This window comes from Pleurodeles waltl, chromosome 6 (genome assembly GCF_031143425.1).
Source record: "Pleurodeles waltl isolate 20211129_DDA chromosome 6, aPleWal1.hap1.20221129, whole genome shotgun sequence".
Taxonomy (NCBI): domain Eukaryota; kingdom Metazoa; phylum Chordata; class Amphibia; order Caudata; family Salamandridae; genus Pleurodeles; species Pleurodeles waltl.
In genome coordinates this window covers 1,390,393,005-1,390,419,454 of record NC_090445.1, presented here as the reverse complement: position 1 = coordinate 1,390,419,454, position 26,450 = coordinate 1,390,393,005, and the positions used below count along the sequence as shown (strand labels likewise).

General features: G+C 44.8%; 1 protein-coding gene across 3 annotated transcripts in view; it reads right to left on the bottom strand.

Annotated features, from left to right (window-relative positions):
- The window catches only part of FBXO42 (F-box protein 42), a 297,111-nt gene that overhangs the window by 185,357 nt on the left and 85,304 nt on the right, over positions 1 to 26,450 (bottom strand). For all 3 annotated transcript variants that reach the window (XM_069240722.1, XM_069240723.1, XM_069240724.1), the window contains 3 exons: positions 7,566 to 7,719; positions 6,726 to 6,836; positions 3,927 to 4,023 (listed from right to left, as the gene is read on the bottom strand). In XM_069240722.1, the coding sequence (XP_069096823.1) occupies positions 3,927 to 4,023; positions 6,726 to 6,836; positions 7,566 to 7,719 (362 nt within the window). The remainder of the gene's footprint in view (positions 1 to 3,926; positions 4,024 to 6,725; positions 6,837 to 7,565; positions 7,720 to 26,450) is intronic.

Genomic DNA, 26,450 nt, shown 5'->3' with positions numbered 1-26,450 from the left:
TCCCAAAGTCTAGGAAAACCTTAAATTCATGGCATCTCTCGATGTCCATGTCTTGATGGCCAGGACATATCTAAACATCAACAAAAAAGGGCACGCAAAGGGTGAATACAAAATGAATTATCATCAACCTATGTTCTGGCCAAACTAGTATCACAAAGGTTTGCAGTTTCTCTCTACTCAAGGATATATGATACAGGAAACAGTTTCCTAGTTTATTTTTAAATGGCGGGAGACTAAGTATAGTCACCACGCGAATTAAGCACTTTTGATTTTCTGATGAATTGTTTGTGATCTAGCAAAAGAATAAAGTATAGGAAAAAAAGCACAAAAAGGAAATACTGCCTTTAAATGTGCTTTTTTATTAATTGCAGAGTATTTTCATCTCGGTTATGAGTTCTGGGATTCGACACAGCAGAGTGACGGTGTAGGAAGTTGGCTCTGTATGCACTATTTCAAAGTAAGGAATAGTATGCACAGAGTCCAAGGGTTCCCCTTAGAGGTAAGATAGTGGCAAAAAGAGATAATACTAATGCTCTATTTTGTGGTAGTGTGGTCGAGCAGTAGGCTTATCAAAGGAGTAGTGTTAAGCATTTGTTGTACATACACACAGGCAATAAATGAGGAACACACACTCAGACAATTCCAGGCCAATAGGTTTTTGTATAGAAAAATATATTTTCTTTGTGTATTTTAAGAACCACAGGTTCAAATTCTACATGTAATATCTCATTTGAAAGGTATTGCAGGTAAGTACTTTAGGAACTTTGAATAATCACAATAGCATATATACTTTTTACATAAAACACATATAGCTATTTCAAAAGTGGACAGTGCAATTTTCACAGTTCCTAGGGGAGGTAAGTTATTGTTAGTTCTTGCAGGTAAGTAAACAACCTGCGGGGTTCAAATTGGGGTCCAAGGTAGCCCACCGTTGGGGGTTCAGAGCAACCCCAAAGTCACCACACCAGCAGCTCAGGGCCGGTCAGGTGCAGAGTTCAAAGTGGTGCCCAAAACGCATAGGCTTCAATGGAGAAGGGGGTGCCCCGGTTCCAGTCTGCCAGCAGGTAAGTACCCGCGTCTGAGGGCAGACCAGGGGGGTTTTGTAGGGCACCGGGGGGGGACACAAGTCCACACAGAAAGTACACCCTCAGCAGCGCGGGGGCGGCCGGTGCAGTGTGCAAACAAGTGTCGGGTTTGTAATAGGAATCAATGGGAGACCAAGGGGTCTCTTCAGCGGTGCAGGCAGGCAAGGGTGGGGGCTCCTCGGGGTAGCCACCACCTGGGCAAGGGAGAGGGCCTCCTGGGGGTCACTCCTGCACTGAAGTTCCGATCCTTCAGGTCCTGGGGGCTGCGGGTGCAGGGTCTTTTCCAGGCATCGGGATCTTAGAGTCAGGCAGTCGCGGTCAGGGGGAGCCTCGGGATTACCTCTGCAGGCGTCGCTGTGGGGGCTCAGGGGGGACAACTTTGGTTACTCACAGTCTTTGAGTCGCCTGGGGGTCCTCCCTGTAGAGCTGTTTCTTCACCAGTCGAGTCGGGGTCACCGGGTGCAGTGTTGCAAGTCTCACGCTTCTGGCGGGAATTGCAGGGGTCTTTAAAGTTGCTCCTCTGGAAACAAAGTTGCAGTCTTTGTTGAACAGGGCCGCTGTTCTCTGGAGTTTCTTGGTCCTTTTAGAGCAGGGCAGTCCTCTGAGGATTCAGAGGTCGCTGGTCCTGGGGAAAGCGCAGCTGGAGCAGTTTTCTTCCAAAGGGGGAGACAGGCCGGTAGAGCAGGGGCCAAGGCAGTTGGTGTCTCCGTCTTCTCTGCAGGGCTTTTCAGCTCAGCAGTCCTCTTCTTCTTAGGTTGCAGCAATCTATCTTGCTGGTTTCTGGGAGCCCCTAAATACTCGATTTAGGGGTGTGTTTAGGTCTGGGAGGGCAGTAGCCAATGGCTACTGTCCTTGAGGGTGGCTACACCCTCTTTGTGCCTCCTCCCTGAGGGGAGGGGGGCACATCCCTAATCCTATTGGGGGATTTCTAAAAGTCAGAGTCACCTCAGCTCAGGACACCTTAGGGGCTGTCCTGACTGGCCAGTGACGACTCCTTGTTTTTCTCATTATCTCTCCTGGACTTGCCGCCAAAAGTGGGGGCTGTGTCCAGGGGGCGGGCATCTCCACTAGCTGGAGTGCCCTGGGGCATTGTAACACGAAGCTTGAGCCTTTGAAGCTCACTGCTAGGTGTTACAGTTCCTGCAGGGGGGAGGTGTTTCTGTCCTCAGAGAGCACAAAGGCTCTCACCGCATGGGGTCAGAAACTCATCTCTCAGCAGCAGGCTGGCACAGACCAGTCAGACCTGCACTGAACAATTGGGTAAAATACAGGGGGCATCTCTAAGTGCCCTCTGTGTGCATTTATTAATAAATCCAACACTGGCATCAGTGTAGGTTTATTATTCTGAGAAGTTTGGTACCAAACTTCCCAGTATTCAGTGTAGCCATTATGGAGCTGTGGAGTTCGTTTTTGACAGACTCCCAGACCATATACTCTTATGGCTACCCTGCACTTACAATGTCTAAGGTTTTGCTTAGACACTGTAGGGGCATAGTGCTCATGCACCTATGCCCTCACCTGTGGTATAGTGCACCCTGCCTTAGGGCTGTAAGGCCTGCAAGAGGGGTGACTTGCCTATGACACAGGCAGTGTGAGGCTGGCATGGCACCCTGAGGGGAGTGCCATGTCAACTTAGTCATTTTCTCAACACCAGCACACACAAGCTGGCAAGCAGTGTGTCTGTGCTGAGTGAGGGGTCCCCAGGGTGGCATAAGACATGCTGCAGCCCTTAGAGACCTTCCCTGGCCTCAGGGCCCTTGGTACCAGGGGTACCAGTTACAAGGGACTTACCTGGGTGCCAGGGTCCCAGCACACTTCTCAGTCAAGTCAGCATCAGTATCAGGCAAAAAGTGGGGGGTAACTGCAACAGGGAGCCATTTCTTTACAGATGGTTTGTGAAGGTTAATGAAAATCTCACAAGGGGAAGGGACTCTAGTGAGTAACAAATATTTGAGATATTATCTGCATTTAGTTTTCTGGTAAGTGCCCTATAATAATCTCCTAAACCCTCAAGTTACCTTAGGACGTATTAACACAGTGTTGAATAGCCACTTACTGATTTTTTCAATTAAGTCTCAGAAACAGTTGAAGTGACAAGCAAGTAGGCTCAAGTTCAAGAAAAATGAAGGGTCAATAATATACATCTGCCCTGTCCTGTGAAAGGCAAACACAAGACCCTCTACACCTGGGATGAAAACTCCATTTTGGACAGTGCCCTTGTCCTGCCATATTTCAGTTATATTTTACCCTGGTTTGCTTGTGCTAATCATGGGATAATAATATCCTCTGCTTCTAATTCAATTACAGTTGGTCTTTTCATCTTCTGCCAGGTGTGGCAAAAACGCTAATGGTTATTGTACTGGTCTGAGGGAAAGTTAAGTCCCAAACTGATGAAATATGAAAACAAGATACAAAATATTGGTTGCTTAGCACTCTTCATTTCAAAGGCATCTGGAACCAAAATATAGTGCCAGGGTTTAAGATGGAGTGGCTTTGCTATTCGTTAGTGCAAATGATCTGCACCATTAACCTTTTAAACGCTTCCATCAACAAGGAATTGAAAAGTAACTGTTCCAATTTGTGGAGATTATGAGCAACATTTTAGAGCACTGCCGCCACCAGACGCCACAAACTGGAGAAAAAAAAACAATGAAAATGAAAGTTACTAAATTCAACAAGCTAAGTCCAAGTCTATCTTGCATGACAGTCAAACTGAAAATATTCTCTCCTAGGCAGAGCTGGAGCACTGTTTCTTGTCCATGCAAACAAGGCTGCTCTACCCATCTCCCTAGCTTTCATCACCTAGAAACTAGTACCTTCAAATACATTCATGCTGCTTACCTGAGACTGTCCTCCACGTGGGTGAGGGCCAGAACCAGAAATGTTCGGCTTCGACCATGCCCAGTGCTCCAGATCCAGGACCCACACATCGTTACTCCTGCATAAAAAAAACATATCAGTAAGTAAAGGGTCAAATCCAGACTACCAAGTAGGAACCCTTCTGAGGTTTTTTTACACTGTTTTCAGGAAATTAGTGCCAAAGAGAACCTTGTAAAAAAAAAAAAAAAAAAAAAAAAAAAAAAAAAAAGGCTTCCCACTGTTTGTCCGCATAACTCAACTCTCACTCCCTTATCTGTAACGGATGCATGCAGATTTATCAATCACTCCTTCAGCCGATGCCGTGCTCACAGAGGACATATTCAAGGCACACAAGTAGATCAATTTTTATACAGCCACCATCTGACTGAACGATTCCCAAAATTTCAAACACTTACGACACAGAAACTAGATTGCATAAGAGTTTTCTTCCTAATTGTCACCAGGCAATAACGAGACAATTAAGACCTAGTGGCAATTAATACCATTGTAAAGTGTAAGATAGTTTGTAAAATTACTGTTAAATGTCAATATTTTACATCGATTTAAGTGGCCAAACGGAATGTCTTGCATCCATCGACAGCACTCAGGATATGATTGCTCATCTAGGTACCAATAAATGTTGAGTCCTACAGCTAGGGTTTCAATTACAGCTATAAAATATATTCAGCCCGCGTGATACAATTCAATGTAATTCCTACCTAGAACACGGATTAGAATATTGTCATTTAATGCAACGAGGTCCCTTCACAACAGTGTAGAGCAAATACATAACCAACTTTCAGTGCACTTAAGTGAGCAATGAAATATAGCTAGAAAGAAATTTGCAACAGAGAAAAGTAACTCACTCTGTCAACAGTTTGTTTTTTTCCTAGCACTCAGTGTACAAAATGCCAAACTGCCAGGCCCTTCCTGAACTGGAACACAAGCAACATATGACACGTTTTGCCCTTATTAGGGATCATCAGCCAGATATAGCTTGGTTCCAGTGGCACAGCAAAAACGGGACCCAAGTCTGGGAATATCTTTCATACTTCAAGCTTCATCAAAAAACAAGGTGATGAATGGAATGCTTGAATTAATCTCAGCCAACGGCAATCCATAGTTTTTCCACCTACCATGCCATCTTCGTTTGCTAATATTCTGGTTCACAGAGTATCTGACCTGGAAGTTCTGGCTGGACTGTTCCCCACTGGAGCAGGATCAATACTGATTTGTATATGGCTTGGTGCTGAGGTGGCATGGTGTGCAAAATATCGAGGGACTGGGATACAGATGAGTAAACCATTGGATGAGATTAATTCAAGCATTTCATCCAGCACTTTGTTGTATATTTTAGTGTACCACCCTAGTACACAGCTTTTGTTCCTCACCCACAGCCATAAAGTTTCAACATCTTTTATGCACCCAACAGCACCCACTATTGCCCACCGTTCAACACTGTATCACCCTGTCCTCAAATTTGCTCAACCAGGCCTGATCTAAGCACTAGTATCTCCTGCCAACCCTTGATAATACACCAAAATATCAAAGCTCAAAAAAAGAACACTTGCTTCAACTAAACCCCATCTTCAGCACCTCTGAATAATGCCATTTGACTTCCAGTGCCAGTGTGCAGTGACTTGACCTACTAAACAGTTAAGCATGCATCTCCTTATGCGCTCACCACCTTGCACTATCCCACACTCTTTTCACTGCCACATCACTTGTGCCCCTACATCTCCCTATCCCACTCTAACGTCCATCTAAAAGCCATCCTTTATCCACTGTCCACAATCCTCATACTTCCACTGGCATCTGTGTTACTTAATATTAAACCTAATAGGCCACCTCTCTAAAATCAAGTACCACTAGCCATTACTTTACAGCCCTTCCAGTACTTCCGCTCAGCCCACTAGGCAGTATACAAGAGTTTATGCTGATCACCGTCCATTATCAACATCTCTCTGCCACCACGTGTCTCTCCTTCCCAAATCCCCTATATCACCCATGTTTCCGCTTCATACTGCCCAGTTTTTCATTTCACTTGCCATCTCAATTTCTGTGTCATGTTCCTATCCATCCCAGTTTCCAAATTATCTACCCACAACTTGTGTGTAACCTGCACACAAACCACTCTCTACATCAGTCACCAAAGCCTTGGCAGAACCCCCTTTGGCCTGAATCAAACTTGTGCATCCCCCATCCCTCCCACCCCCAAAAACCTCCCTTAAAAGGCACCTCAAAGAACAGCTTTATGGAAGATAAACAACACCTGCTCCTTTGTATAAAAAGCATATTTTAAAGGTCTTGTTACCTTGATTAATTGTTGCTTTCTCTCTTAAAGACCACTTATAAGACATGCCTTGTCTCCTTTTCCTTTCATTTATTGATATGGGGGAAAATATCCAATCCAAAATGTGTCCTTTTAGCTACAATACCTTTTTGCCTTAAGGAAAAGGCAGTGCTGTAATTTTGCAGATTCTACAGCACAAGAACATATGCAATGGCTGTAGCAGTGCTCAACCCTACAGCACTGAATGAATATTCTAAACACTTGCTGCATCTAGCCAATCTCTCCCCTTATTTGGTATTGTACTACAGTGATCGCTGCTAGGGGCTTCAGAGGAACATCACATGCATTAGCACAATAGCACTACCAGTCTTAGAATAACAAATGAAAACAAATCCGAGAACATGTGTTACTGACTGCTTGTAACGTTTTTCTGCCTACAAAGAGCTGATCACCCCTCACAGAAAAAGCATTATAGGCCACAAACTTACATCTGTCTTGATCCTAAGGAGCCCCCAAAGACGATCATTTTGTCACCAATTACGCAAGAGGAGTGCCCTGCCATAGGAGGTGGCCCATGGGTCGTAACAATGCAGTTCCACCTGAAAGATGAGATCCATATCAATAACCATTTTTTGACTTTAGAATTTGATGATAAACAAACTGAACAATATGAGTAAACAGTCAAGCATTCCCAAAGTGAAAACAGCTTATACAGCAAAAATAAATATAACTCCTCCAGGGAGCGCAATGAGGCATTGAAGGACAACAAAAAGTCAGAAAATACTAAGCTTGGCTTAAGACTGAAAATTAGTGACTGAGGAAAGAGACCGCTTCAGAACAGGCTGCTTGAGGTCTAGAGCTTACTGGTGTTTGAATGGTGAAGAAAAACATGGAAACCATGAAATACATCACTAAACAGGTTCATGATTCATTCTCACTCATTATGTGAAGCCTTTGTGTGGAAGGCAGAGGTAGGATAAAAGATCCATGAACAAATTGATGAGTTGAGATACGCAGGAAGGATGCTAAGAAGGAGCATGAAAGATTACTTAAGTCAGCCAAAAGTGAGAGAGAGGTGCTCCTTTTAGGGGCAAGGAAGAGTGTTCAGCTGTTTTGGGGAAGTCCTCCATCAAACATTACTAATGAAATACAGCTATAATTTTTATTTTTTTTAAACTTGAGGAAAAGCAACACACAGAGACGCAGTAGCCCTTCTACAGAAACCCAGCAATTGACCTATAATTAGTAGATGCATGTGATAAGACAGAGACACCTGCAACTTATTCAAATTCAGGAATACCAGAAGGTTTATTTCTAGTTTCTCTTACCAGTTTTTGGAAGGCGAGTAAGTATGAATTTCGTCAAAGAACCTTTCAGGTTGATGCAGTGGATAGGGGCTGGGCCTCGTCCAACCTCCGAATAGCACCAATAGCTCCTTGTACACAACCAATGTGGCTCCTGCCTTGGGGGAGGGGTAAGAACCTAATAGCAAATGCAAAATAAATAAATGAGTGATTCATGTAGCAACTGTGTTCAGCAGAATTAGTGTATGAACAATTTCCATGATGTGTGTGGATTGTGATTGAACAATCAGTAAAAACAAAAGTGTGCTCCATTTGAATAAATTCCTTGGCTGTGCTCAAAGAGAAATTGATAGCTGTAACTTTCACAATTTACCAAACAAAATAAACGAGGCGGCTCAGCATACAGTAGCCCCACTATTTCTAAAGAGAAGCAAGTTTGTAGGGTACAGGACTGGAAACAAGGAATAACACTGATGAAGGGCAAAGCAATAACCACAGCCATGTCAAGTTGTTACACACAAGAAATCAAGATCTGATCCCTTTGGAAGAGCTCTGCAAAGATGTGCAATATGGGAAAAAAGTACACTGATCTATAATTAGTTCTCTTGGTGCACCTTGCAAGACATGTAGAAAAAACAGGCTTTAGCAAAGCCAAGAAGTCTTGCCTATGCAACTGCAATTGGCTTTGCCAATGGGTTTTAGCCATGTTGGTCACAATCATAGCTGCTGTTCAGCAAGGCTAAAAGTTAGCAGTGCTGAAGAGGATGGTGTGTCCTGTTATGAAGTTTAATGGAGAAGAGTGTCAGAGTGGAGTGGTACAGTGTGCCTCGCATTGTAGTCACAGAGTGGCATAGAGTGGCGAGGGGCAAAGAGCAGAGTCCAGCAGCATACAATAAAGCATTGTAGAATGGAAAGCAGTGGAGTGCAGGGAGGCAGGGGCGCCGTGGGGCGGGAGGGACGCAGGGGCGCCGTGGCACAGAATAGAGTAGAACAGCATAGAGTGGCAGTAAGTGCCGAAGAGTGGTGCAAAATACAATGGTGTAGAGTAGAATGTCGTAGAGTTTAGTGGTGTAGAGCAGCGTGGAGTGCATCGACAGATCAGTGGTGCAGAGCAGAGTGTATTGACGTACAGTGGAGTTGTGTAGAGTGCCTTGGCTTGGAGTCAAGTGGCAGAGTAGAGTGGCACAAAGTCAAAGTGAGAAGTGGCCTAGACTGGAGTGGTGTAGAGTAGAGAGGTGTAGGCTGCATTAGCCTATGGTAGAGTGGTGCGTAGTAGAGAAGCATAGAGTGGTGCAGAATGAAGTAGAGTGCAGTGGGTCAGAGTGGAGTAAAGTGGAGAGGTACAGAACAGAGTGGAATGGTGCAGAGTACATTGGAGTGGCATAGAGTGGAGTATGCATGGCAGTACACTGCCATTACGGACAACACATTTTCAATTGAGAGGACCATTACATTTGCACAGTTTTATTAATAAAGCTAGCCAGTGCACATATAATTGTGTGACGCCACCATCACCTGACACAAGTGTGTAGCAACGCCATCACCTTGTGATTTGATTTAATTTTATCATATTAAATTATTTGTTTCCAACACTTCAGAATGACCAAAAAAAGTTTATTTGTGCTTTCCTAATTCTGATATGTTCTGAAATACTTGCATAGTTCATTTAAATGTTCAAAACAAAGCTATCCTCTGGACAAAAGCGCACACTCAACAGGTTGCAGTTTATTTTGGAAAGCAGCAAAGCCAGTAACATTCAAAGAGTCCTTTACACATTTTCCATGTCTTACGCATTTCAGACATCTCGTCCTTGGACAGGCCAAATGCTTGGGTTGAGCAAATAATTGCAGGCAACTGAGTACTTGATTAAATGCTCTGGTGAGTTACACAAATGCATCCTGGTAGTGGTAGTCCTGCACACTTATATAACATCTTTAGTAGACAATCATTTCAGCCTTGGGTTGCTGCAGCTAAACACATTAAAGCACATAAGAGCACTTTAAAAAAACAGAATGATAAAAAAAAAAATGTTCATTTGTGCTTTCTTATTTCTGATACACTCTGAAATGCTTGCATATTTCATTTAAATGTGTGCTAAAAAAAGAAGAAAAACAAATCTTTGCTACCCCCCAGTATACAGCAAGGATGTCACACAAATCATCTCACTTTGAAGTCAGAGAAAGAAACAAACACCAATCTCCCCCAGAAGACAGACGGACACCTATCCTCTCTCTTTAAATGCACAGAAAATGTGAACCGGCTTGTTTACAAAATGAGCACTCATAGAAGAACAAAAGGAGGGGTAGTGTGAAAAGGCTTTGCTCCTTGGGAGAGTAACACACAGGACAGCAAAAACAAATAAAGCCAGCAAATACAAAGCCAGAAAATATGAGTTACAAACCACAAGGCCAATGGTAAACAGTGGGCGGAATTCACACCCAGGGAAGCTCTCAGAAAGTCTCCAAGATGTCTTCAGCAAAGCTTCGACCCAGAAGATAAGCACTCGTGGGTCTCAGAAAACCATCGAAGAGCTCTAGATTTGGATGGGTGCACGCCGCAGGACACACATTCATCTGCCTCAACTCTTAACAGGAGGCACAAGTGCAGGTATCACATTTAGCCAGGCATCAATACGCATATCTAACTGTTCATATCAAACATTAATGCAGCCCTCAATATGAGGAGGTTGATTTCTTATTTTACAAGGACAGCTCATTATTTAGGAGTTCTGTCTTTAAAACATTTAATTGTCCATTAAGGACTTCATCTGTCAGGAATTTATGGTTCTTAAAAGGTGAGACCATTATTCCTCAGACCCTAAATTAAGGTGTAACACACAAAGGTGATGAGTGGAATAGTTAAAAAGTCTCAGCCACTGGCAACTGCTTAGGCTGTGTGAGGAAATTGGTTGTATTATATGGTGTGGTAGAGCAACCTCACTGTGAAATACACTTAACAATGCCCTTTAGAAACCTTTGCCAAACACTCAGCTCAATACGGGGTAGGTGTAACATTGAGTAGCAAAGCCTATACAGAGGAATAAGTATAAAGCATTTAAACAGCCCCAAAACAATGGAAGAAGAAATTAACAACACTCAAGAAATCCATCACCGATTTACAGCAAACAGTTGTAATTTTAGAAGAATTTAGGCACTATAACAAGATCCACCGGAGGACACTGCATGTATATATTTTACAAGCAATAATCAGTGCAGTTTTTCTCAACTGCTAACAAACAATGTACAAGTCAATCAGCTGGACACTTACTTCGTTTCTATGAACGTTCCTAAGTGTCAATGGGGTTGCTTAGAAGTACTTGGGACTACCAACTCCAGCAAAGTTACTTTCACAGGATAATCAGTCCTTCAACACTTGCAGGCATTTTATCCACGTTGAAATGGATTACTATGGAGTGGTCCTGATGCAAAGGATAAAAGATGCTAAAGGTGCTCTCTAAGGATGCTGCAGAAGCAACGTGGGTCTTCCAGCAAGGATTCCTCAGTGCATGAATATGGTGGTGGGGGGAGGCTTAGTTACAAGGTCCACGTCCCACAAAGCCCTGTCCAGTCTGGGGCCAAATCCAGTTGCCCACTGTCGCCGTCACAGCTCAATCCTTCCTGGCTCCCCAAAAGCACTCCCTTGACTCAATGAAATTGGATGCAACTCTGCATTGGGTCTTGGCCCTCTATGCTGCACGGCAATGGTGGTAGTGGCTTGAAAACTTTAGGCCACCAACTTGCCCCAGTAGGCTTCATTAGCTGCTGTGTTCCTGTGCTGCAAAGCAGGGGACCACTCAGCCAGCCCTTGATGTGTTCTAGGCTTGACTGGGCTCTGGAGGCTGCTTCTCTTTGTGCAGAACACAACTAACAGTCCTCTTTATGCTTGCCACCAGGTGCAGCCCTCATCGGTGCAAACTCTCTTAGCTGGTCCCTCGTTGCAGCAGGGCAGTCCTTCCAAGCTAGTCAAGATCTGAGGTCTGGGTGCCAGGGATTCTCCCTTTATTCCCAGAAAGTGCACTCAGGGCAGAAAGCAAGTGTTGGCCAAAGGGCTTCCATGTCCCTCCCACATAGTGACCACTTCCTGTGGAGTGTGGCATCTGGCTATACCAGAATTCACCATTCTGCCCACTCCCAAGATGGCAAGACCTACTTCTGATGTACAGACCTTACTAGCCCACCCCCGGGAGGTGAATACCTCAGGGCTGCTTGCCCCTGGGGTAACAGGTCTAGCAACTAGTTTCTCCTCTGCTTCCTGTGCCAACCTGTATCTCAAAATTAGGGCATTCCACCCTGGTGAATCACATCTGCTCTTCACAGGCAGCTTCATCATTGAAGCCTGTCTTTTGCGGCTAACACCTAAGTGGCTTTCTGTAGGAGGGAGGCAACACTTTCCTGGCCTACAATCCTTCATTGTTCCCCTTCCTAAGAGTCGTTTACATCTCAAACAGGGCAGAAAGTAGTCTCTTTGAGCAGGTCCAATGTGTGCCAGGGAAGGTCAAGCATTTTAAAGGCTACAAACAGGCAACTTTGGTAAAGCTGTAGACCACTGCAAGTTAGATTACTTTCGACTTGAGATACAAGTCGGCCCTAATGTAAGGAGTTGTTTGATAACTCGGAATGCCCACTTTGGTCGCATCGCCAAGTTAGCACAATTGAGGGGGTCCGCTTGTTAATCTTGCAATCACCAATTGGGCAACCAAGTCTTTCCACAGTAAAACTGTAGTTTCTTGTGTTTCACTTCCAAGACATGTAAACTATATGTCCTCATGTGCCATATGTTGCACCCTACCTTTAGGGCTCAGTAAGTCTGCCAGAGTTTTTTTTTTTTTTTTACACACATCCTGGGAAAGTTGTGGCTTTACCATTGGTTGCAATGGCAAAGTTAGCTAGTAGTGCACAACTGCTCTACCAGTCTGCAGTGCCAGACTGGGGGACCCGTTTTACTTAGGGGAGATTCCACAGTGGCACAATCAGTGCTAAAAGCCCTGGGGTAACCCTCTAACTTACATGCCCTCGGTACAGGGTTCCAATTTATTAGCGACTTAAAGGTAAGTTAGACATTTTCAAATGGCTACAGCCAATTCGACACACACTTTTAGGGTCAGGACATTGTGGTCTGGTTAGCAGGCCTCAGTGCGCCGAGTCGAAAAACAAGCAGCAGCAGCAGCATAAAAACTTCGTGGCAACCATACAAAAAGATGCATTTCCTTACAAGCTGCATTCATTTACATCTTCCCTCCCCAAACAATACAGCCCAAAGGGTGAAGCCAGGTTGCCTCTGAACGGAACCACAAACAGCCCCTAAAACGGTTCTGAGCTCATTAATGAGGAATGGCTTGAGTCCTGCAGCACAGTGAGCATGAGGCTCTTCCAGAACACACAAATGTGATTGCTGGAAAGATAATAAATGATTTCAGAGATTACCAAATGCTTGGGCAAGCATTCCACCCATCCACTTCTGCATTTTCAGCTGTGCGAAGCACTGAATTATTGCAGTAAAACAAGGGTTGCCACCTAGATCGGTCATTAAAACCTATTGACGGATAACTAATACATTTAGATAATTGTACTGTAAAATATATCCTTTAAACTCAAATCATTCTGCCTTCTGTTCATTTTGATAGTTTTACACAGATGTTGCATTTTATATCATGCCCATAAAACTGGTACTTTGTCCAGAATGCCCAACCTTAAAATTGACCTAGTCAAGAATTTTCTCAGTGACCATCAAGAATTCGACTTGGCAAAAGGTGGTCACACTAGGTTGGATATGCAGTTGCAGAACATGCTGGCCCTATATAAATCACGGTTGCTGTTGCAATGCTCAAGATTAGGGTGAAGGAGAGTATGGGCATTTGGGAAGGGAAAAATATAGGAAAGGGACATAAAAAAAGGAAAAGGCACAAGCTCTTCAGTAACTAAGTTAAGAGCACATGCTGAGCTACTTTGAGAGCTGGCTATTTTGAGTAACCCGTTTAGGTCGAGCGTGCAATAACGGATCTGTTTGAAGTATTGTGAGCTTTTAACCACACCCATAACTTTCATTCGTTCCTGGGCTTGCCTTTCAAAAATCACTTGATGTCATTGGTAAAATCTTTAAGTTTGTCCCACCTCGAGGCTGTTTGTCACACCTCACAGACCGCCCCAGTTACATGGATTATTGCACGATTTGCAAATATACTTCAGCATGCGTGAACTATTTTTTTCTTTAGTCTCTCCCATTCGTGCTGCATGACGGCCATGGCCACCACAGTGTGAACAGGCACAATAGCGTGAGCTTGACTGGCAGTTCTGGAGAGCACTAATCACATTGTTCAGTTACCTAATCAGAGTAATTTCTTGTGGCTCTCCCTTTAAAACACTTGAAATTGGTAAATGCTTCATGTAAAACAAAAATCCTCAAAGTGAAAGCTGCTCTCCTAGCACAGCGGCACATCAGATACTTAAATATTCAGTGTACTCTGGGAAACTCAACCCCATAATGCTTTGCAGGTCATTACGTTTACAAAACATTTTTGCTCATAACTCAGCCTGTGGTGATCCTACAACCACCTCCAAAACATTCACAACAATGTGCTCCATCTACATCACATCTGGGTCCCCACACTAGGTTAGTGGGGACCCCAAAATAATAAGCCCTCCCACCATTTAGTGTCTTTTTAAGCACTCTCATGGCTGGAACTTTTGTTTTACAACTGGGAGAAGTTATGTTTTATGGGACTTATTTGTAATATCATTGCTATAGGTATGCTACCCCTGAAAATGTCTAATTCACTACGCCCTGTGGAGGCTAAATATATGGTTACACTACATTACTTATTGTCATTTGTTTTGTGTTGTTATGCCCTCAGGGGGCTAACTATATAATTAAATGACCATGTTTCTTACAAATGCTATTTTCATTGTGGTGTCCTCTAGTGGATGTTAGAAACATTACAGTCATATCAACATTCTAAAATATTTGTGGCACGGAAACTTTCCCCATAATGCTTTGCAGGGCATTTCTTTTACAAAACATTTTTGCTCATACCTTTGCCTGTGGTGGTTCTAGGACAATGGCCACCTTCAAAACATTGACCACAATGTGCTCATTCTGTCTACATCATCACTGGGTCCCCACACTATGTTAGTGGGGACTCCAAAATAATAACCTCTCCCACCATTCAGTGTCTTTTTGAGCTCCCTCATGGCTGGAACTTTTGTTTTAAAGCTGGGAGAAGTTATGTTTTATGGGCCTTGTTTGTAATATTGTTGCAATGGGCCTGCTAGCCTTGAAAATGTGTAATGAACTACACAATCTAGGAGCTTCATATATAGTTACACTACTTTCTCCCATTCATTTTTCATGTGGTTATGCTCTCTAAGACTGACTATAGTTAAATGACCAAGTTTCTTCCAAATGCTATTTTTATTATGGGGTCTCCAATGGCTGTTCTGGGCATTGCAGTCCTCATAATATAATAATTGTAGCACAAAAACTCATGCCATAATGCTTTGCAGGGCATTACTTTTACAAAACATTTCTACTCATAACTCGGACAGTGGTGATCTTACGACAACAGGATCACCTTCAAAACGCTCCATCTACATCATCTCTGGGTCCCCACAATAGGTTAGTGGGGACCCCACAATAAAACCACTACCAATATTCAGTATCTTTTTACCTTTCTCTTGGCTAGAATTTTTGTTTTGCAGCTGGGAGAAGTTTAGTTTTAAAGGCCTTTTTTGTAACATCACTGCAATAGACCGGCTACCCCCAAAAACACCTTCTCAGGGCTAAGTATATAGTTACACTGCATTACTTTCTCCTGTTTTTAGGATGAGCCTAGGCAGCGCATGAGTTGTCTCTGCAAGACCAGCTGTGTTTGGTATAAGAGCTTTAACCACGCCCACGCTTGCCATTTATTCTTTGTTGTACTGGTCTTCAGCGCTTCACTTTTATTGGTGCATTGTGCTAAATATCCCTCCTTTGCGTGCCAAGATCCCATCCAGAGAGCATTCACTAAGAAAAAAAATTCTGTCCATCACACTACGTCCTGCTTCTTCCTGTTAAAGCATGTGAGGGCCCGCCTCCCTCTCCGGTTTCAGTTTTGCCTCTCATCCCAACCTCTATCCTTTCTTCTCGTGGAAAGGCGCCATATTTCATGAAAAGCTAATATCTGAAAATAGGAATGAATGTGGGAGCGTTGACTGTATGCTGCATATTTTCTATAGTTTATCTTGTGGCTCCTATGGAGATGCCGAGAATGCAGCAGTAACGACTGTGAAAACTGGAAATGCATTCAATTGAATTTGCATTCTTCTTATAGAGCTTGGACGTGCATAGACATTTGTAAGCAACGGTAGTTGGGAGTTGTGTATTTACGGCATTTAAGAAACTAGCACGTGCACGAACCTTCAAAAGGGACAAATTTTCTTTCAGCGAGTTGTAACATGGGCACTTCCCATGCCCTGCATGAAAAGGGGCTACTGTCATCCAAGCTCCCTCACCGTGTTTGCGATTTCCTTGATCTTTTCACACACTCGTTTGCACCGCAGAAACCCGTCCTCTCAAACGCCCCACCAACACAAACCTCAATTGTACTCTCTACAAACATAGGGAATTATTAATGGCTTCTAGGAGCAAACGGAAAAAATACAAAGTGAGAGAAAAAAAAAAAATTCTTCTCAAACTACACAGTGATACCCCTTCACTGACATTGTGTTTGTGCGTGTCACTTTGTAAATGTAATATGAAAAAAAGCATTGGCATAGCCAAAAGGTCTCGCTTTGGGAACTTACAATTGTTTAACCATGCACCCATGTGCTGCATGGTAAAACACTTATAAGGTCCCAAAGGGGAGACCCATTGGCAATGCCAATGCTGTTTTTCATGGGGTTATGCCATCTAGGGTCTAACAATATGGTTACATGACCATGTTTCTTACAAATTATATTTTGTTATGGTGGCCTCTAAGGGCTATTCTGAGCATTAAAGTCTAATGACAAACGTTTATTTCTGATAAAGGTTTATATGATAAAAGCATATGTTTTAATAATCTCTCCTTATTACAATTAGCCATGATTCAGGCCAACTTAACCTTATGGCACTATAACTGTTTGAATACTCTTGATATGTACGGATGACCCTTTTAGTTTTTTCTCCTCCATGGCTGTCTTGTGTTTTTTTTGGAGGTAATTGTGTTAGCCGGCAACTATGATGGTGGGCTGGTTAAAGTGTTCTTCTCCTGGAATTAGAGTGGCAGATTTATATTAGGATGATAAATGGCAACATTTTTATTTTTTGCTGCAGATAGAGGAAGAAGATTAACAGAAGTGCTTTAGTTATATGCAGAGCCACTGGAATTACATGGCAAGAAAAGACGAAATTATGAAGCAGGGTTGACCAATTTATGTGGCAAGACAAGTCCAGTTATGAATTACAATGGCAATACCGCCAACTCAAGCATATTTAAGACCTATTGCACATGTGTAGGAAAGTACCCTCTTTCTTGGCATGGTTACCCTCATTTTCTGCCTGTTGTCAGTGTGTATGACTGTGTTCACTGGGATCCTGCTAGCCAGGACCCCAGTGACTATACTTGCTCTCTTGTTCACCCCACTGTTGACATACTGGTACGCCCATGTATGTCCCTAGTATTTGGTACACGTGTACCAGGCACTCCCCATGGGCCACGGCGTGCATTAGGTCACTCATGGGGAGCCCATGCAAAGTGTTCTGCAGGCCTGCCATGGTAGCCTGGGTGAAAGGGTGCATGCACCCTTGTTTACTACAAGTCACTGCAAGTCACCCTTATGGCAGGACATCCAAGCCCAGAGGGCAGGATGCAAAAGTACCGGTGTGTGAGGGCACCCCTGCACTAATAGAGGTGCCACCACAGACTCCAGTGCCATTTCCATGGACTTGGAGAGTGCGGGGACGCCATTTCATGCGTGTACAGGACACAGCTAACTATGTATGTCCAGCTACATAATGGTAACTCCAAACTAAGGCATGTTTGGTATCAAACATGTCAGAATCATACCCCAATACTGTTACCAGTATTGGAAATATGATTCCATGGACTCTGGGGGCTCCTTTCTGGACCCCTCCTCAACACGGCTCCTACCAGTCTTTCAGGGTTTTCCACGCAGCCCAAGCAGCTGCCACCCCAGGTGGGACAGGTTTCTGCCCTCCTGCTGCTTGAACAGCTCAAGCTCAGGAAGGCAGAACAAAGGATTCAAGGGTGGGGAAAAAAAAACCCTCTCCCTTTGGAATGAAAATGTCACTTACCCAGTGTACATCTGTTCGTGGCATCAGTCGCAGTAGATTCGCATGTTCTGCAATAGCTCGCCATCTGGTGTTGGGCCGGAGTGTTACAAGTTGTTTTTCTTCGAAGAAGTCTTTCGAGTCACGGGACCGAGTGACTCCTCCTTTTGTCTCCATTGCGCATGGGCGTCGACTCCATCTTCGATTGTTTTTCCCCGCAGAGGGTGAGGTAGGAGTTGAATTGTAGTAATAGTGCCCATGCAATGGAGTGACTAAGTATGCACCTATTTAAGGTTGAGATGATACATATATAAATAATTGGAGGTAACTTCCAAACTGCTACAGGCTCCCGGGGAGGCGGGTGGGCACATGCGAATCTACTGCGACTGATGCCACGAACAGATGTACACTGGGTAAGTGACATTTTCAGTTCGATGGCATCTGTCGCTGTAGATACGCATGTTCTGCATAGACTAGTAAGCAGTTATTTCCCCAAAAGCGGTGGATCAGCCTGTAGGAGTGGAAGTAGTCTGAAATAATGTCCTTAATACGGCTTGACCTACTGTGGCTTGTTGTGCGGATAACACGTCTACACAGTAGTGCTTGGTGAATGTGTGAGGCGTAGACCATGTGGCTGCCTTACATATTTCTTGCATTGGGATGTTTCCTAGAAAGGCCATGGTAGCACCTTTCTTTCTGGTTGAGTGTGCCCTTGGTGTAATGGGCAGCTGTCGTTTAGCTTTAAGGTAGCAGATTTGGATGCATTTAACTATCCATCTGGCTATACCTTGTTTTGAAATTGGGTTTCCTGCGTGAGGTTTTTGAAAGGCAATAAAGAGTTGTTTAGTCTTTCTGATGTTTTTTGTTCTGTCAATGTAATACATTAATGCTCTTTTGACATCTAATGTATGTAGTGCCCTTTCAGCTACGGTATCTGGCTGTGGAAAGAACACTGGAAGTTCCACTGTTTGATTTAGATGGAACGGTGAAATAACCTTTGGCAAAAATTTAGGATTGGTCCTTAGGACGACTTTATTTTTGTGTAGTTGTATAAAAGGTTCCTGTATTGTAAACGCCTGAATCTCGCTTACTCTTCTTAGGGAAGTAATGGCGATGAGAAATGCCACCTTCCAGGTTAGGAACTGTATTTCGCAGGAGTGCATGGGTTCAAAAGGTGGACCCATAAGTCTAGTTAGGACAACATTTAGGTTCCATGAAGGAACAGGTAGTGTTCTTGGTGGTATAATTCTCCTAAGGCCTTCCATGAATGCTTTAATGACTGGTATCTTATATAGGGAAGTTGAATAGGTAGTCTGCAGGTATGCAGATATTGCTGCAAGGTGAATCTTAATGGAAGAGAAAGCTAGGTTAGATTTTTGTAAGTGAAGCAAGTAACCCACTACATGTTCTGGAGTTGTGTGTAATGGTTGTATTTGATTAATATGGCAGTAGCAAACAAACCTCTTCCATTTACTTGCATAGCAGTGCCTGGTGGATGGCCTTCTGGCTTGTTTTATGACTTCCATACATTCTTGGGTAAGTTGTAAGTGCCCGAATTCTAGGATTTCAGGAGCCAGATTGCTAGATTCAGCGATGCTGGATCTGGGTGTCTGATCTTTTGGTTGTGCTGTGTCAACAGATCTGGCCTGTTGGGCAATTTGATGCAGGGTACCACTGATAGGTCTAGCAGCGTTGTGTACCAGGGTTGCCTTGCCCAAGTTGGTGCTATCAATATGAGTTTGAGTTTGCTTTGACTGAGTTTGTTTACCAGGTAAGGAAGGAGAGGGAGAGGAGGAAAAGCGTAAGCAAATATCCCTGACCAGTTCATCCATAGGGCATTGCCTTGGGATTGTTTGTGTGGGTATCTGGATGCGAAGTTTTGGCATTTTGCGTTCTCCCTTGTCGCAAACAAGTCTATCTGAGGTGTTCCCCAGAGTTTGAAATAAGTGTTCAGAATTTGGGGGTGAATTTCCCATTCGTGGACCTGTTGGTGATCTCGAGAGAGATTGTCTGCGAGTTGATTTTGGATCCCTGGTATAAACTGTGCAATTAGGCGAATTTGGTTGTGAAATGCCCAATGCCAAATTTTCTGTGCTAGCAGGCTTAACTGCGTGGAGTGCGTCCCTCCCTGCTTGTTTAGATAATACATTGTTGTCATGTTGTCTGTTTTGACGAGAATGTATTTGTGAACTATTATTGGTTGGAAAGCTTTTAGTGCTTGAAAAACTGCTAGAAGTTCTAGGTGATTGATATGCAGTTTTGTTTGATGTACGTTCCATTGTCCTTGTATGCTGTGTTGATCGAGGTGTGCTCCCCACCCTGTCATGGAAGCATCTGTTGTTATTACGTATTGTGGCACTGGGTCTTGGAAAGGCCGCCCCTTGTTTAAATTTATGTTGTTCCACCACAGAAGCGAGAGGTAAGTTTGGCGGTCTATTAACACCAGATCTAGAAGGTGACCCTGTGCTTGAGACCACTGTGATGCTAGGCATTGTTGTAAGGGCCTCATGTGCAGTCTTGCGTTTGGGACAATGGCTATGCATGATGACATCATGCCTAGGAGTTGTAATACCATCTTTGCCTGTATCTTTTGTGTTTGATACATGCGTTGTATGATGGTGTTGAAATTTAGAATTCTTTGTGGACTTGGAGTGGCTACTCCCTTTGATGTGTCTATTATGGCTCCTAGGTATTGTTGTACCTTGCGCAGCAGAATGTTGGATTTTGTAAAGTTGACGGTGAACCCGAGTTTGAAGAGGGTTTGTATGATCTGATTTGTGTGATTTGAGCACTGTATGAACGAATGGGCCTTGATTAGCCAGTCGTCCAAATATGGGAACACATGTATTTGCTGCCTTCTTATGTGTGCAGCGACCACCGCTAGACATTTGGTAAAGACTCTTGGTGCGGTTGTTAATCCGAAAGGCAGTACCTTGAATTGGTAATGTATTCCTTTGAATACAAACCTTAGGTATTTCCTGTGCGATGGGTGTATTGGTATATGGAAATAAGCATCCTTGAGGTCTAAAGTTGCCATGTAGTCGTGTAGTTTTAGCAATGGCAATACTTCTTGTAGTGTGACCATGTGGAAGTGGTCTGATTTGATGAAAGTGTTCACTACTCTGAGGTCTAGGATTGGTCTCAGCGTTTTGTCCTTCTTTGGTATCAGAAAGTACAGTGAGTAAACTCCTGTGTTTATTTGTGTGTTTGGCACTAATTCGATTGCATTCTTTTGCAATAGTGCCTGCACTTCTATCTCCAGGAGATTGGAATGGTGTGTTGTTAAATTTTGTGCTTTTGGTGGTATGTTTGGAGGGAATTGTAGAAATTCTATGCAATAACCATGTTGGATAATTGCTAGAACCCAAGTGTCTGTAGTGATTTCCTCCCATGCTTTGTAATAATGACCTATTCTTCCCCCCACTGGTGTTGTGTGGAGGGGGTGAGTGACCTGTGAGTCATTGTTTAGTAGTAGGGGTTTTGGGGCTTTGAAATCTCCCTCTATTTCTAGGGAATTGGCCTCCTCTATATTGTCCCCGAAAACCTCCTCTATACTGTCCCTGGTAAGCGGACGGTGTTGCTTGTGAGGTGCTGGCTTGTGTGCTTTGACCCCGAAACCCCCCTCGAAAGGGCGTTTTACGGAATGTGCTGTAATTCCCTCTGCTCTGCGGGGAGTAGAGTGCGCCCATGGCTTTGGCAGTGTCCGTATCTTTTTTGAGTTTCTCAATCGCTGTGTCCACTTCTGGACCGAACAGTTCTTTTTCATTAAAAGGCATATTGAGAACTGCTTGTTGAATCTCTGGTTTAAATCCAGACGTTCGGAGCCATGCATGCCTTCTGATAGTTACAGATGTATTAATTGTCCATGCAGCTGTATCTGCAGCGTCCATGGAGGAACGTATCTGGTTGTTGGAGATGGTCTGTCCCTCCTCAACCACTTGTTTTGCCCTATTTTTGAAGTCCTTGGGCAGATGTTCAATGAGATGTTGCATCTCGTCCCAGTGGGCTCTGTCATAGCGCGCAAGTAGTGCCTGGGAGTTCGCGATGCGCCACTGGTTTGCAGCTTGTGCTGCGACTCTTTTACCAGCTGCATCAAACTTGCGGCTTTCTTTATCTGGGGGTGGTGCATCTCCAGATGTGTGAGAGTTGGCCCTTTTCCTAGCTGCTCCTACAACAACAGAGTCTGGTGGCAGCTGTGTAGTGATGAAAACCGGGTCCGTAGGAGGCGGCTTATACTTTTTTTCCACCCTTGGTGTGATTGCCCTACTTTTGACCGGCTCCTTAAATATGTCTTTTGCGTGCCGGAGCATACCAGGGAGCATAGGCAGGCTTTGGTATGAGCTGTGGGTGGAGGAGAGTGTGTTGAACAAGAAATCATCCTCGACCTGTTCTGAGTGGAGGCTTACGTTGTGAAATTGTGCTGCTCTAGCCACCACCTGAGAGTACGCGGTGCTGTCTTCTGGTGGAGATGGCTTTGTAGGGTATGCCTCCGGGCTGTTATCTGACACTGGGGCGTCGTATAGGTCCCATGCGTCCTGATCTTGGTCACCCTGGCTCATGGTGGTGTGAGCTGGGGAGTGTGATGGAGTTTGTGCTGGTGAAACGTTAATCACGGGCGGAGGAGAGGGTGGTGGTGTAACTCTTTTCACCACTTTTGGTTGTGGTGCTTGTTCCGTCTGGAACTCCAACCTTCTCTTTCTCCTAATGGGGGGGGAAGGGTGCTTATTTTTCCTGTCCCCTGCTGAATGAAGATACGCTTTTGCGTATGGTCCACATCAGTTGCTTGTAGCTCTTCCTCAAACCTATGCCTTTGCATTTGGGAGGTTAGCGAGTGCTCTTCTGTATAAGAGCCTGAAGCTGGGTCGCTTGCAGTTTGTTTCGGCATCGAAACTTTGTCTGCGTGTTTTTTCGGCTCCGAGGTGACTTTTTTTCCTTTTCGGGGCCGAAACCTCTCGGCGTCGATCTGTTTCGGTGCCGCTGTCTCGGCGTCGAGCCGTGTCCACACCGGCATCTCGGTGTCGAGGCTTGTCTCCAGCACTTTCTCGGTCCCGAGAAGGCTGCGTGCCGGTGTCTCGACCGGAGTCGGACGATCTCGGCACTGTTTGGGCCTTTTTCAGTGCCGACGGTCGGTCACCGAATTTATGGGTCGAGCCATGGCCTGGTGGCAGTGGCGTCCCCTGGGCCTTGTAAATGTTTCTGTGTGTGGTTTTCGACGTCTTACTCACGGTTTGTGTGTCGTCGAATCCTTCGGAGTCTGAGTCTTGGATCGAGAAGGTACCTTCTTCTTCCTGTTCCTCGAACTCCCGTTGGGCTGTCGGTGCGGACGCCATTTGAAGTCTTCTGGCTCGACGGTCTCGGAGTGTTTTTCGGGACCGGAACGCACGACAGGCCTCGCAGGTGTCTTCGCTGTGCTCAGGTGACAGGCACAGGTTGCAGACCAAGTGTTGGTCTGTGTAGGGGTATTTATTGTGGCATTTGGGGCAGAAACGGAACGGGGTCCGTTCCATCGGCGTTCTTCAGCACGCGGTCGGGCCGACCAGGCCCCGACGGAGGATCGAAAAACTACCCCGAAGGGCACCGGAGCTCTTCGATCTTCGATGCGGTGTGGAATCTAAGTACGCCGATCCCGAACGCAACAATACCGACGAAAATCTTCCGAAATAGCTAATTTTCCGTTCCGAAACTCGGAGCGACAGGAACACGTCCGAACCCGATGGCGGAAAAAAAACAATCGAAGATGGAGTCGACGCCCATGCGCAATGGAGACAAAAGGAGGAGTCACTCGGTCCCGTGACTCGAAAGACTTCTTCGAAGAAAAACAACTTGTAACACTCCGGCCCAACACCAGATGGCGAGCTATTGCAGAACATGCGTATCTACAGCGACAGATGCCATCGAACATAGGTGTTACATGGCTTGGGATGGGTAGCCTCCCCATGCCACTGGTATGCTTTGAAGGGCACATTTGGGGCTCTCTGTGCATAAACCAGTCTACATCGGTTCAGGGACCTCCACTACCTGCTCTGGCTTGAAACTGGACAATGGAAAGTGGAATGATTACTGCCCTGTACATTACCACCCCAGGGGTGGTGCTCAGAGCTCCTCCAGAGGGTCCCTGTGTTCTGCAATCTTGAATCCAAGGCTGTCAGGAAACTCTGGGAGCATCTGAGTGGCCAGGTCAGGCAGGTGACGTAAGAGTCCCCTCCTGATAGGTGGTCACCTGGCTAGGTGACCAATACCCTTTCAGAGGTATTTAGGGTCTCTCTCTGTTGGGTGCGTCCTCAGATTAGGCTTGCAGGACTCCTCTGCAACCTTACTTTGACTTCTATCCATTGGAACCGCAACTGGACCCCCTCAGGAGCTGCAATCTGCATCCACAAATAAGACTCTTATTGCAACATTGTTTCCATCCATGGCTCCTTCCACCTTCTGCAACATATCCCTGGCTGTGCATCCTCTGAGGGAGGCAAGTCTTCAGTCGGCAAGTGAAGGAAGAAGGAATCTCCCGTGGAGTTTAGGAGTCACTCCCCTGCATCCGCAGGCACCTACTGCAACAACCAACTGGGTGGATCTCCTCTCATCCAGAGCTGCGTGGATCTAAAATTATGGGTGGTGGTCCGGAGTAGCCCTCTTGATCCTCTCTGCCAGCTGGCCAATTTTGAAGGCGGTAAGCCCTTGTCTTCCCATATAAGACAGTACTCCCATACACCGTGTCTCTTGCAGGTGCCAAGGCTTGTTTGCATCTCCTCCATGGGATCTTCAGGCTACATGTAGCTCCAGCCCCCAGCACTTCTTCCTGCAACGCACAGACGTCTGCGCGGTTCTCCCGCGACGTGGGACCCTTCTTCAGTCGTGTTGCGTGGGCTCTTCTGTGACTCCTTTTTTCCCGTCCTGTGGGTGCTGCCTTTGCTCCTGTGGGCTCTGTTTCGCTGAGGGTCCCCTCTGGCACCTCCTCCTGGGGGGAGGGAGGGGGGAGCCTCTTGGGCCTCGCTGTTCCCCGGCAACATTTGCTTTTGCAAAGGCTTGTTGGTGGAATCCCTGCATCAGCACCCAACTGCAATTCTTCTACGGTGGGACGTCTGAATCCTTCAGGAACTCTACAACTCCAAAGGTGCAGTGCTGACCTTCACATCACTGTCGACCAACTACTGCTTCCGCAGCTGGATGGGTAGTAGCTCCTACTCCTCCTGCACTCTTCTGACTTCTGAACTTGTTCCCCTTCTTCCACAGGTCTTCCTCTTCAGGGATCCACCGCAGGTTTCTTGCAGTCTTCTGTGGGTGTTGCATTTTCTTCTTTTCCTTTCTTTTGGGTGGTTTGGGGGAAAATCCACTAACATTCCTTTCACCCTGGTCCCTAGGGGGCACCGTGGTACTTACCTTTAGGGTTTCTTAGTACCCCCAGCTCCCCTCTACACATTCCACTTACCTAGGTGGGGGTCCACTGTTCGCAATCCATTTTTATTTTAGTATATAGTTTGGGCTCCACCTAGGGAAACTATTGTCTAACTGCATTTGCACTGTTTTCTATCACTTTCTATGCCTATTGCTGATAACTAGTGTATATACTTAGTGTGTTACTTACCTTCTCTATTGGAGGGTTGCCTTTCTAATACTTTTTAGTATTGTGTCACTAAAATTAAGCACCTTTATTTTGTAACAGACTTTTTTCATATGTGTAAGTGCTGTGTGACTGTAGTGGGATTGCATGAGCTTTGTATGTATCCTATATAAGCCTTGGCTGCTCATCCACGGCTACCTCTAGATAGCCCGGCTTCTAGACACTGTCTACACTAATAGGGGATACCTGGACCTCGTATAAGGTGTAAGTAACTTACGTACCACCCACCAGGCCAGCTTCCTACAACATGCTTGTTTTATACATACTCAAAATTATGTAAATGGCCTTAAGCAGTGATTTTTAACATCACAACCATGTCTCGAAGGGCTGCAAAATGGGCTCTTCTGGCATTTTTAATTTATTTTAATTTTCTGTCCTAATAAAAAGAAAAAAACTGCAGTGCAGAACACCTCAATTTTTCCTACATTTTGGTTATTTTTGGCAGCCAAATAAAAGCACTTTTATGGCTATGTTCAGTGAAATGCTTACACTGCTGACACCAAGCTGTAACTTTGTGTTAAGGATGATGTGGTGTACTTCTGTGATAATGGGAGGCCGGCCAACTGATCTATCAGATTGGTGAGAGGAAAACCTGCACTACTAATGCAAGGTTGTGTCTTATGTAAGCGACTGTTGCACTGCGGATTCTGTGCTTTAAGTACTCTGTGAGAGAAGGAAGCTTGTTCCCCCATGTTTCAGAAGCATTAATCACACCCACCGATGTGAACCTGTCGTCACTGTGTGCATCTGCCTGTGTCTTTTAACTATGCTTCCCTGTATCAAATGAAGATCTGTAAAAATGGTTGTCACCTTCCTTACAGAAGAATATTTGACATTTCTATGTATGGTGAGGTTATGCAAGAACCAGAAGATGATATTTAATTGTAGTTTGTATAAATCTCAGTAGTTCATCCAGCGCAAGCCACGTTAACAACTCACCCAACAACAGTACACGTTAGACAATTCTTATCATATGCAAAATGCAGCGCAATGTCATACAGCTGTCCAAATGTTTGCACCCTTGGTGGCGCATCTTTTCAAGT